At 51.0% G+C, this 12,416-nt stretch overlaps 3 protein-coding genes and 1 non-coding gene across 4 annotated transcripts; all 4 read left to right on the top strand.

Annotated features, from left to right (window-relative positions):
• Positions 1 to 2,129: 2,129 nt before the first annotated feature.
• EJ05DRAFT_485041 (putative methyltransferase) lies at positions 2,130 to 3,225 on the top strand (the record flags this gene model as incomplete). The annotated part of the gene is made up of 2 exons (XM_033745410.1): positions 2,130 to 3,127; positions 3,186 to 3,225. 2 exons carry the CDS (start codon positions 2,130 to 2,132, stop codon positions 3,223 to 3,225), a joined length of 1,038 nt encoding a protein of 345 aa, XP_033601407.1.
• Positions 3,226 to 3,822: 597 nt separating this feature from the next.
• Positions 3,823 to 3,905, top strand: EJ05DRAFT_t38. The gene has a single exon. It is a non-coding gene; the product is annotated as a tRNA-Gly (tRNA).
• A 39-nt stretch (positions 3,906 to 3,944) lies between these two features.
• EJ05DRAFT_327478 (uncharacterized protein) lies at positions 3,945 to 6,016 on the top strand. Its single transcript, XM_033740812.1, has one exon. It carries the CDS (start codon positions 4,316 to 4,318, stop codon positions 5,537 to 5,539), a length of 1,224 nt encoding a protein of 407 aa, XP_033601406.1. The 5' UTR covers positions 3,945 to 4,315; the 3' UTR covers positions 5,540 to 6,016.
• Positions 6,017 to 7,680: 1,664 nt separating this feature from the next.
• On the top strand, positions 7,681 to 8,740 carry EJ05DRAFT_327482 (uncharacterized protein). Its single transcript, XM_033740813.1, has 2 exons — positions 7,681 to 8,359; positions 8,412 to 8,740. Exons 1-2 carry the CDS (start codon positions 7,851 to 7,853, stop codon positions 8,560 to 8,562), a joined length of 660 nt encoding a protein of 219 aa, XP_033601405.1. The 5' UTR covers positions 7,681 to 7,850; the 3' UTR covers positions 8,563 to 8,740.
• The last annotated feature ends 3,676 nt before the right edge of the window (positions 8,741 to 12,416 follow it).

The raw sequence follows: 12,416 nt of genomic DNA, 5'->3' as shown, positions 1-12,416 counted from the left end.
GCTTGTTTTTGCAAGCGGGTCAGTGTCCGTGACATGTGGAATGGGACAGTGTGGTGTTGCGAGTGGTTGAGCGATGTCGAGGATCCCTAGCAGCAGACCCCGGGCCCTTTCATCCTCCATTCCTGGATCCATCGTGTCTTTTCATCGTTTCGGCGTGCCATGGGCGATGGGCGTGAGATTAGAGACCTTGATAGCTCTTTACCAAACGCACAGCTCTTCTTGCATGGCATGCGAGTCAGATGCTAATGCAGATGACTGGCGATGTGACAATACGTGTACGACGACTCTGCCTCACGAGGATAGTCCTGAGCGCGGTCCTGGGCGAGTGAAGATTTATGACTTTTGTTGTTTGCTGGCTGATGACTGACAACTCACGGCATGCTGCTGAGAGAGGTTTCCCGAAAGAAGAGTATGGATGTGCCGCTATGGCGAACGGTGGACACTGCAGTGGCATGGCATGGGTTGAGTGTGGAGGGAAAAAGGGTCGCCATGCCGTAAGCGACACGACTTCACTTACAGCCCTGGTTAGTAAGGGAGAGCCAAGTTGGGGAGCTGAAGAGCGGAGAGAGACTAGAGGAGTTGTGGCTCTGTGGCTGCTGTAGGAGCTTTAGCTGCATTGATATAGCCTTTCGAATCATCACCGCTCAACTTGTCACTGTCTGGCATTTGCGCCGTTTGATTTTGGCCTCGAAACATTTCTTTGTGTGAGCAGTTTGCGTAGTCAGTCTGCTCGTCTGTAGTTGACATGGACACTGACTCGAGTATGCACTGTCACCGTCTGTTGTCGACCGTCACTGTCAGGGTCATTATTAGTGGTTGCTGTCATTCTTACGGCCGACGGGCGACCGAACGACGCTACATCGGAGAGGCTTTTAGACCTACGTTAATAAGTCAGGTTCATTACACGTCCGCTGCAGATGAAATAGACCTTGATGTCTCCATAGATGTGTGGTGTGTATGTGTGTGTGTTTGTCACTGTGTGTGTGAAGAAGGCATACAAGGCTTAGCGTGCTTGGTCGAGGTCCAAGATGGCGAGATGGATGTACCATTGTACCCTGATGCTTGCGAGAGAGCTTTCAAGAGTAGTACTGTGCCGCTCGATATCCTATTGTATTTTCATACGGTATGCAATCATACTCGGAAATGGCTAATACAGTACATGCATGCACTGTTGTCAGGGCCATAGTCGGCAGATAAACCGTTGCAAACAGCCCAGAAGAGCAGGCAAACAGCAAACATGATTAGCTGCCATTATCCACACCCAGATGCAGTGCTGCAGCTCCACCGGCCGCCGCAGACTGCCAAACTCGCCCAAACTGCCCCCCGAACCGCCCCGAACTGCCCCAAACTGCCCCAAACTGCCCCAAACTGCCCCAAACTGCCCCAGTTTCCTGCGTGCTCTCTCCCCACTGCCAGTTCCCTGTTCCTGACCGCCAACCCGCTCATAGACCCATATCACGTACAGTCTTGCATATTGTTGCATATTGCACATTGACACAGCTTGCACACTGCATATTCCCTCATCCCCTCCTCAATCATCAACGACCGTAATTATCACCATTCTCCGCCATTCCTCTTCTGCGCACATGCACACACCCGCACCTCTATACTACTCATAGTCTCATACGCTCCAGCCATCAAGCAGTCCGTCGTCAACGGCACCGGGGAGTCTAAGGCGCCCCGACTGGGAAGGCCCGGCGCTCGACCCGCTCGCTCTTGCCTACGTTCGTCGATAGTACATGAGTCTAAGTTAGCTTCCATGTTCAAATGCCCACGCTCCATCCCATGTCACTTCCCATCATGCCCACACACTCCGGACCATTCCCATCCACTTACCTGACCGAACTTCAGGCACCTCACCCATCTCTGTTAAGAATGCCACTGCTCTTCTTTTCTCTTCTGGACCTTCGCGCGGCGTAGCCCATTTCTCTTTCACCTGCGCCCCCCAATCACTATACGAGCCGTCCTCGCCCTCTGGAAGGCTGCGTTTGTGACCCCCGTCTTCACGTGTGTCATACCGCTTCAATCCTAAACGCCCTTATGTCGCACACCCACTGATCTATCTTAAGCCTGTTACACCACTACTACTCCACCCTTTGCCGCATCCGCGCGTTTCCTCGTCGGCCCTTATGGCGGACGCTATCCAGCTTCCCGCTGAGTCCGACCCTCAACACCTGCACGCTCCTCACGAGGGCAATCCAGATCCACTCGACGCCGACTCTTTCGAATCCGACTCTGCTCTGGGTGACGACGTCTCCACCACATATACCGAAAGTCTGAGGTCAAGCATACTGGAAAGCGTCGAGGAGAATGGCCGTGGCTACCACAAATACCAAGATGGCCTATACTTCATCCCGGAAGACGACCAGGAGCAGGAGAGGCTGGACCTTCAGCATGAGATCTTCCTGAAGACTATGCACCGTCAGCTCTACCATGCCCCTCTCGACTGTACAGACGATTTTAACGCCCTCGACATTGGCACTGGTACCGGAATATGGGCCATGGACTTTGCAGACGAATTCCCTCAGGCCAATGTAATTGGTACCGATCTCAGTGCCATACAACCTCCATATGTCCCACCAAACTGCAAATTCGAAGTTGATGATTTTGACCAAGAATGGACGTTCCCTCAAAAGTTTGACTATATTCACGGTCGAATGCTAGCTGGCTCACTTGGTAACCCTACAGCACTGTTCTCACGGGTCTACGACTCTCTGAAGCCGGGTGGCTGGTACGAGCTCCAAGATTTTGCCTTTCCAGTACGGGCCGACGACGGCACAATGGATGGTACCCACTTCGAAAGACTCAACAAGTACCTTTGTGATGCTCTCAAAGCGCTGAAACGAGATGGAAGCTGGGCGGAGCGGTATAAGGAGTTCATGATCGAAGCAGGATTTCAAAATGTGACGGAAATCGTCTACAAATGGCCGCAAAATCGTTGGCCAAAGGACAAGGAGCTCAAGCAACTCGGGGAATGGAACATGATCAACACTCTAGATGGTCTTCACGGCTTCTCTGCACGCTTGTGTACCCAAGTCTTGGGCATGTCCCCAGAAGAACTTGAACTTCTCCTTATGGGATGTAGGAAAGAGATCCAAAATCCGAGGATCCATGCTTACTGGCCAATGTAAGTCGTTCGCTCAAAGACTGATTTTAGTAGTACCATGCTCACCAACCACTTACAGTTACGTCGTATACGGTCAGAAGCCTATTACTGGTACATGAGGGACGATGAAAATAAAATATACCCGGACTCAGACGTCCACGATTTAATAAACGTTCTGCTCAAAATCGCTCATTCCCAGTGTCTCCTCTTCGTACGCCGTGTCTGCATGTGTCTTGTCACTTCATGTCCCTGTCCTCAACTACTCATCCTTCTCTGATATGTAACTCTGCAAGGCCTGTAAGCCTATCAGCCTCGCACAAACCTCGATAATATCTCCTCCCCCGTCTCTCCAAGATAAGATGGACCCAAGCGTTTACCATCTTGAGAGACGGATGTATTCGAAGATTGATATCATTCGCTCACCGGTTCTGCATGCTCGGGGCTCTCGTCTTCTCGTTCGTCTCCTGTGCGTCGTCAAAGTTTGATTCTTGTATAGAATGAGTTGTACTGGATTCACGTGATGTGACAAGTATATCTGCGTCTTGAGTTACAGCAAATTGGCGCTAGACGTGCCATAGAGCTCCTTTCCTGTATATAGCCTTTCCGGAGAAGATCTGAGCAAGAATGTCACATAGTGGAACCAAGTATAACTGTGTCAAGTACAGGAGGCATCATCAAAATACATATATCAAGATTTGCCATTTGCCTACATCACAGCATTGGTGGGTTAGTGGTATACTGAGTCGTTGCCAGTCACATTGGAATCGACTCGACCCGGGTTCGATTCCCGGTCGATGCATCTTCTTTTGCATTTTGTTCTTAGAGTCTGCTACCAGGTCATGAGTGGAGCTATAGGGCGTTTCCCCATTTTATATTGGAATTGGACTGGACGTGATTGTGCGGACTTTCCTTGTTAGGCTTAGCGCTGCAGGGTCCTTTCCGGGAGAGGTTCTCCATGCGTCAGATGGAGCTCTCGGAAAAAGTAGTGGACAACGCGAGCGCGACTTCTACGAACATTAACTCACATACACCTTTTGCACTGTCTAAGGCAGGAACTCGTCCCGAAACATTCCACTGAGGTCTTCTTCCTCTTCTCTAGGTATCCCAAAACGGTAACAGTATAATTGACGAGCCCTCCATACCCTCCTCCCACCAGATACGCGTTTTCGACAGCTTCTACCAAAGCTACAAAGCTACTGTTCCACCACCATGCCACCAAAACGAATGACCGCGAATCCGGTGCGGCCTGCGCGACATCGCCCTGGAAAAGCGCTTGCTGCTGCACCCAATGAATCAGATTCATCTGAGGACGACGATCCCGAAGAGCAAGAAACATCACGTCAAGATGCGCCACCCCCCAAAGCTACATCCTTTCCCAAGGATACTTCCAAGATAGCAACCACCCTCAAGGCTGTCGATCTCAACACACAGACGCGAAGAGATCAGCAAGCTCAGGCAGCAGCCGCCGCTAAGAAGAAAGCGGAGGAGGACGAGTTTGAGACGGAGAACGAAGAGGATGAAGAGGATGAGAACGAGAGCGGGAGTGAAAGCGGAGAAGAATCATCATCAGAAGAAAGCAGCAGTGAGGAGGAGGAGGATACTCGACGCAAGTTTATCAGACCTGTCTTCATCAAGAAGGCACAAAGAAACGGAGGTACCGTGCCGGAGAAGTCAGAAGAGGAAAAGGCCGAAGAGGAAGAAGCGCGGCGGAAAGCTGAAGCGGATGAGCTTATACAGGAGCAGATTGAGAGAGCTGCGGCGGAGAAAGCAGCGGGCAAGAAGTATTGGGACGACGAGGACCGTGACCTCGAGGAGCAAGAAGCCGTGGACGATACCGACGATCGAGACGTAGAGGCCGAATATGCAGCGTGGAAATTGCGGGAACTATCTAGGATACGAAGGGATCGCGCCAGAATTGAAGAATACGAGGCTGAGCTGGCCGAGCGCGAGCGAAGACGCAACATGACTGCAGCAGAACGTGAGGCCGAGGATGCGGAGAGAATAGCACGCGACAAGGAGGACCGCTCCGACAAGCCGCAGGCTGGATACATGCAGAAATACTTCCACAAAGGCGCCTTCTTCACAGATGAATTGGCTGCTCAGGGTCTTCTGGATCGCGACATCATGGGCGCCAAGTTCGTGGACGAGACGAATAAAGAGACGCTGCCAGAGTACATGCGTATCAGGGACATGACGAAACTGGGAAAGAAAGGACGTACACGTTACAAGGATCTCAAGTCAGAAGATACCGGTAGATGGGCAGACTATGGGTACGACCGAAAGAACGGCGGTTCATACAACAACAGCGATGATAGATTCAGACCAGACAGACCTGGTGCCACAGGTGCCAATTCTGCTGCACTCGGTGAGCGGAAACGGTCACTGGCATCGGAGGATCGAGAGTCCAAGAGGCCGCGGCGAGATCATGGTTGAATAACGCGGCTAGGATAGTAATATCTTGCCTATCACTGGGAACCGCTTCTACGATGCTCAGGCTATAGGAACATCTTTGCTGCCCACATATCACAGGCTCCGCGTTCTCTGAAAAGTTACAGACTGCATCTAACGTCGGCAGTCAAGACCATCACGTTACAGTCCGACCGTCTGTCTACTCGTATTTAGCTTTCACTGCATTCAGCTAAGTCGTTCGGTCTTGTTAGGCTTTCTAATCTACCCAAGCGTACCCACGTTTCTTGTTCTCGACTTCATCACCCTCCTCTCCTCTGTGGCATGCTGGCTAGTCTTGCCATGACGCTGTTGCCGACGACATAGGCAATCAAAGCGTACATGTCGCGATACATTCCGCTAAGCTGGACCGTCTTTATCTTGTTGGCGGTGGAGCAATCAGTCTCAAGGACTTATTACAGAAGAAACCCCTTTGAAAACTTGCCTAGCGCACGCTCGCTTACGACGTTCAAGATGCGCCGAGGCACGGCGTTGACGGCGAAATTTTGATTCTCTACGCAAATTTTTACACACTCCGTAAATAAGAACAGCATGAGATAGACGTTGGTAATAGCCTCATCTTGGGCGCGTTTTCGTAAAACAAGGCGGGGCCTGCTCGACAATGAAACAAGTAGCGATGTCAAAGCTCGCACGCCACAGGCTTCTTCGGCAATTCTAGCGCTGTCGCTATGAATTCGCTCGCCTGTCTGAGAAAGCACGGGGCGCTGATCAGAGAGTCTGGAACAAGTAGACGCGTCCGAGGACCAAAGCGTGGAACAATTCGAAACAAAATGAACTATTCATGTAACAACAACATATGAATTCTGCAACAAAATCCAAAGTGGGGCTGAGGCTGTGTCCTGGCTAGAGGTGCATCAAGTTGACTGGGGTTCCATGCAACACGAAAAGAAAATAAGAAGGGCCTTTGTCAGGTTGGGGTGATGCATGCCTTCATTCCCATGGTGCCCGAAAATCTCCCAATCTTTCACACACGAATGCTTAGAAGTCCACATAAAATAACAGTGATGGACACCGGCTATCTCGGGTTCGTGAAGCATTGCGGCCGATCCCGGCGAGACATGGTTGGTCTCTCCGCACTTTGTTACTAGGTAGCGATAGTTGTACGGCGTCGCCTTTCTGCATATTGTGCGCAATGGCGTCATGGTGTTGACTCAGCGATATGTAAGTCTGCCTGCCTAAACACAACGTTGTACGAGTCCTTGGACGACGACAACCGTTGCTGTGGAGAAAAAGCCACAAGACAGAGGCAGGAGAGGCCACGTACACGCAGCCAGCCAACAGTGGAAAAATCAAGCATGAAAAAAGGAGCCGTGATGGGCAGGGACTGTCTCGATCCCTTGACCCTGGTATGTCTGAAGAGTGCACAGGGTGTGGATACACGGTACACCGACGCAGTCAAAAAAAGTCATTAGACCCACACTCAGGTTGCAACACGTGCATTTATACGAAAGTCAAGCAAAGAGTGGGCTCCTGAGCTGTCAAAGAAAATTAAGAAAGTGGCAGATACAGTATCGGGCTCGTAGGTGACAGGTCTGGAGGAGGGCCAGAAGGCCCGATGCTCTGGAATGATACGGGCGTCAGTAACATCATGACCAATCGCACGGTGATAGGAAACAATCCTGCTCAAGGCTCAGCGCTAACGCCAAGGGCCGCCATGTAGACCGCACGGATTTGGTAAAGCCTCCAGGACTTGGCGCCTTGTGACGGGAGCCCGAGTTGAGAGACATGGCCCAGGGATCGAGAAAAAGACATCATCGAGCATCCAGGTAGATCCGTCCGACCCCTGGCGGTGCAAAACCGGTACGCGTGTTTATATATACCATTTGGCTTTTCCCCTTCGTTCCAGTTTGATTCCTTGAGATTCTACAAGCCACAAAGTTTGAACACCTCGACTCGGTCATAATATAAAAAGTCCGTCTTACACTATCATCGACCATACTCACACAACACACACATACATACACCACACACACGCACACAAACACACTTACTTTCAACCTACTCACACAACACTCATCCACAATGTTTTCCTGCGTCAACTACGAACGTGGCTGCAGAGGCCGGTGCAACATGGCAAGCGGACGTTGTGAATCATGTGTCACTCTCAACCTCCAAGCAGCATCAACCAACTCACAATCTCGGTCCTCGTCAACCAGTTCCATCGACTCAATCAGCAGCAGAGAAGCCTCGTCCTACTCTGCACTGACAAACTCCTTTGCATCGCTAGGCCAACTATCCGGCAGCCCGAAACGAGCAACCTGAACCCACCACCAAAACCATGCAACGACCAAAATGTGTCGTCAATAACTACACACCTTTGACCCCTCATACACAAACACACCCACACAACCCATTATCTCCTAGAACGTCCTCGCCCTCGCACTCGCACTCGCACTCGTACCGCGGATGGTGCTCTGCGAAGCCTCCAGCACAGCCCCCCGCACACCTCATCCCGCCCGCAAAACCCTCGATTGTTCCAGGCGTGAAGGACACGCGACACGTGCCGACCACTTTACTTCAACGGCAACGCGGCCGGAAAGAGCGGGGCAGGGGAAAACGTCGATGCACAACATACTTCTCGATGCCGCGCACATATCCAATTCCCGCGTCCACCCAAACACACCACGCGCGCCACCTACCGCCGCACACAAGCACGCGTTTTCTTCCATCGCCGATAGCAAGGCATTTCACATCGTCGATGTCGGACACGAAATTCCCCATCTTCTGTAACATCGGGTTTTGCGAGGGATGGGATGGGATGGAAGGTGCGTGCGCGTGTCTGTATGTGTGGGTGGGTGGTCTCATGATATGCTGCCTGCCCAATGGGCCGATGTGATAGTGATGTGCTGCGATGCGATGTTGCTGCACGGCGATTATTGGATGGATGGATGGAGGGAAGGATTCATTATGTTGTTCTACTGTATTTGACATGGGACTGTTTTCGGTATAGCAAGCACAAAAGCGCGGTGTTATCGGGCGTTGTCGTGTAGCATTTTGAGCGATGGATTTTCATCATATTCCATTTATTCATCCAATTCACATTCAGATTTGTTGTTTACTGCATACGAGTTCATGTGTGTGTCTGTGTCTGTGTCTGTGTCTGTGTCTGTACATGTGTATTATAATTCTCATCGCATGTATAAGCACGATCTGGTGGCGAATATACGATCTGATGCTTGCTTGCTTACCTGCTCGCTCGCTCGCTCGGTCATCAGCAATGCACTGGACCTGTTTTTTTTTGGGGGGTGCTACTTAATTCACACAATAGCGTTGTTATCGCATCCCACTACTAAACTAACTGCACTAGCGAAAGAGCGAGAGACCAGAAAACTAGGATTGTTTTTTTTTAGGTTTGTCTCTGACGCTTTTGCTTGCTTGGGAAAGCAATATGGCTTGTTCCGTTGGTGAGATGGAGTGGAATGGGAAATGGGAATGGAATGGGATAAGCAACCGGGGCTTGTTTGGAGTCTAGAGAGGTGGTGTGCAGAGCTGCATGCATGCATGCATGTGATGGCGAGCGACACCGCGTCGAGCCTGATGTTATTGCTCCGTTTCTGTGTCGACTTCTGTGGGTTTTGTGTCTATTATTGTGTGTGTGTGTGTGGTGTGTATGTGTCCTGACATGATGGACGGATGGATGGATGGATGGATGGATGCAGCCGCGAAACCACACTACCATTTACCAACCAACGACCAAACTAACTACCTAACCAACTAAACCCCTCGATCGTGGGCTATGCTATGCTATGTTATGCCACGCCATGCCATGCGATGTACAGGTGCCCGAGCATCTCCAGGATCCCCACACCGGGCATCCATCCAGCATCCTCACTCACCATCACCATCACCAATACCTCCTCCTCAATCGCGCTCTTCTCCTCACCATACAATATACTAGCCCATACCACACCATACCAGACTAGCGCAGAGCAGACCAGACCAGACCAAACCAGACCAGAGCACAGCAAAACAGAGCAAATGCACTCCACGATCAAATGACTCAAAAGAGCACGCCATCATCCCCCGCGTCCTGGGCCTAAACCCCCCTTCTTCAATCGCATGATCACCCGATACATACACACAGGTGGCGTGCGTGCAGAACAGAGGGGACATTGCGAATCAGTGATTAATTATTAGCACATCCATATGGTGATTCCTCCTCCTGGGTTTGAAGGAGGAGTGTGCTGTAATTAACGGGCCGTCTATCAGGTCCGACGGGGGGCGTTTTGCGAGGCTGGATAGTGTGGCATCGTCGATACGGGACGGGTAGGTTATATATGTATGTATGTGTGAGGTATGTATGTATGTATGTATGTATGTATGTTGGAATGTATGTATGCAGGTTATGTATTTTGCATGCATGTAGTCTGAAGATGCTGAGAACACCTGTTCTAGACCCGGCGGCGCCGCACATGCAAACACGCACACGGCCGGCCGGCCGGCCAGGCAGAGGCGGTTTCAGTTTCAAGCCATCTGATTACTTGCAAGGTACAAAAGACTCCAGCGAGGGGAAAATGAGGATGTTTTTGATCGTCGATTCATGGGGAAGATGAAAGCCATATGGGCCTAATGTGGTTTAAGTCCGGAAGGGGTCTTCTTCCTTGACACAACGGGATTTATTTTGGGTGACTGTTTTTCTGGCAAGGCTTGAGGGGAGGGGCTTGATATCAGTCTGACACACGGTGAGCGAGGATGGCTGGACATACTTGGAAATTTGGCTTTTGAGGCTGTCAGGACGCGGTGTTGGAAATAGATTTAATGTGGCATGTTTTAATTACTTGGGAGAAAGGAGATTCAGTTTTGGACGTAGATTTGGGTATGCTGGGCTTGAGTATACCGGTATGAGCGAAATATACCAACCCAACCGCGAAAGGATAATTATACCAGGCGTACACCTTCCTCTTCTCGTCCATCGTGCATCAGACACCTCCTCCCGGGAAATACAACATTTCAGGAGGAGAATGGCGGTACGCGGCGATGTCTCTACTCGATCGCACTGGTTTGCAGCCTGATAATCCTTTGAAGAGATGGATGTCAGCAGCATGTACCGGGATTCGCTATGTGAGGTGCGTGCAAAAGCAAGACATGGCGAGAGACCGCATCCGCATCATGCAATCGTCTCGCTGCTCTGCAACTAGTAGCCCTGTCTGCCTCAGACATCTCACCTTCAACGTCCGATCGGGCGTCTGGGTCGCGTCGATGGGGGTGGGTTCTTTCCAATACAACACACCTCATCCTTCAGCAATCGAAGGCCAGACACGGATCGTGACCAGTACCAGTTATTGCAGGATGCGATGGATGGATGGATGCATCCCACGGCTCCCCCCCCCGTGACCTCTCCTCGGATCGTGCCATTCTTTTCTCATTTCCCATACTTGTCCGAAGCGGTCGGCACTGCGATTCTTTCTTCACCTTGCCCCCTCCACCCCTGCTGCCCTGAGAACGAATGGCGCTAAGTCGGCAAGGCATGGCGATCGCAGCTTTGTCGCGATCTCTAGACAGCGGGAGATCGGACCCGTGTCTTTCCCTCTACGTCGGTGGCTTTGCGGGGCGTCGCCGCGCTCAGGGCCCGGCCCCTCCCCCCCCTCAAGGGTAGAGTTGCAGCGTTATCAAGGGTGCTAATAACTACTACCGTATGTAGAATTTATTGGTTCGTCGGGGCATTCGACCGATCGAAACTGCGAAGCGGAGATGTGGGCTTTTGGCGATGGGGAGTCTGGGTGCTTTCGCATCTGCCGATTGTATATAGCGGACATGGAATGCTCATGGGTACCACTCAATAGGTTATCCAGTGGCAGAAAGCTTGGTTCAGTGCTGTCCGCCGAGGTGCTAATTATCTTGAGTTTTGCCCTGAGGTCACGCACATTGCCATGATGCAATCCTAGGCATTCCAGAGTCGGAACGAGATCATGACTAGGTCTCCAGAGTGGGGCCCATATCTCGCCTCGCGGTAGTGTAGACGACGTCAAAGTAGCCTTGATTTTCGCGTAGATTCTAGAATGTATCCCTCGCCGCGACCGGAAAACTCGGCCGGGGTTTGAGCTTGCAGATGTCCGACCGTTCGAGATCGGGAGATCGCGAAGCCACTAATTAAAGTGGCTGCTTCGACGCGTCCATCTAACGATCTCAGGTGCTATGTGCGAAAGGTTGAAGTTGGCAGGTTGTTGTGTTATGTTAGATGAGACAAAGCTGAAACTGAGAGAGGTCGAGTTTAAACTTAAACTGTAGCTTTGACTTGCGATCGGTCGTTCACGTACTAGCGCCAAGATGTAGTTCTTGCATTCGACAGCACCAACCACACATCGATCAACATGAACTGTCATCTAACAAGGATCAAAGGTCATACGTACTGTGTTTCTTGTAGAGTACTTTCCATGATACTTCCACCCCTAATAGTAGCCCCTGTATCGTCGTGACTAAAAAGCTCATAGCTAAACCTTCACGGCCTTTCCAATGCCACTTCCTCTATGAAACACCTTTGCAACACCGTACTGATACGTTGTGGGGTGCATGGCTCTTGACTACGATATTAGACCGCCTGTGCATTACCTGTTGCGACGCTTGGGATGAGAAGCAGTATTATCGTGCAAAGTCGTCCCGCTCCAGTTACTTCGCGGACATGCATGTTTACTCCACGCACATGGTGACTATTGGGATATCACAAATGAGACCCTCACGGCGGTAGTACATGGTCAACATGCTGCTGCATTGATAGATGATAGACCTGACCTGGACAATATCAAGAGATGATATTACATACCTATGCACTGGGAAACACATCTAGAAGTAGATGCCCAGGCTTACTTTCGTGCTATTGTCACTGCTGTCTACATCACGGTTGCAC

Source organism: Pseudovirgaria hyperparasitica (assembly GCF_010093815.1).
Source record: "Pseudovirgaria hyperparasitica strain CBS 121739 unplaced genomic scaffold EJ05scaffold_6, whole genome shotgun sequence".
Classification (NCBI taxonomy): Eukaryota; Fungi; Ascomycota; class Dothideomycetes; order Acrospermales; family Acrospermaceae; genus Pseudovirgaria; species Pseudovirgaria hyperparasitica.
Note: the sequence above shows the minus strand (reverse complement) of the source record. Positions and strands in the feature narration are given on the sequence as shown.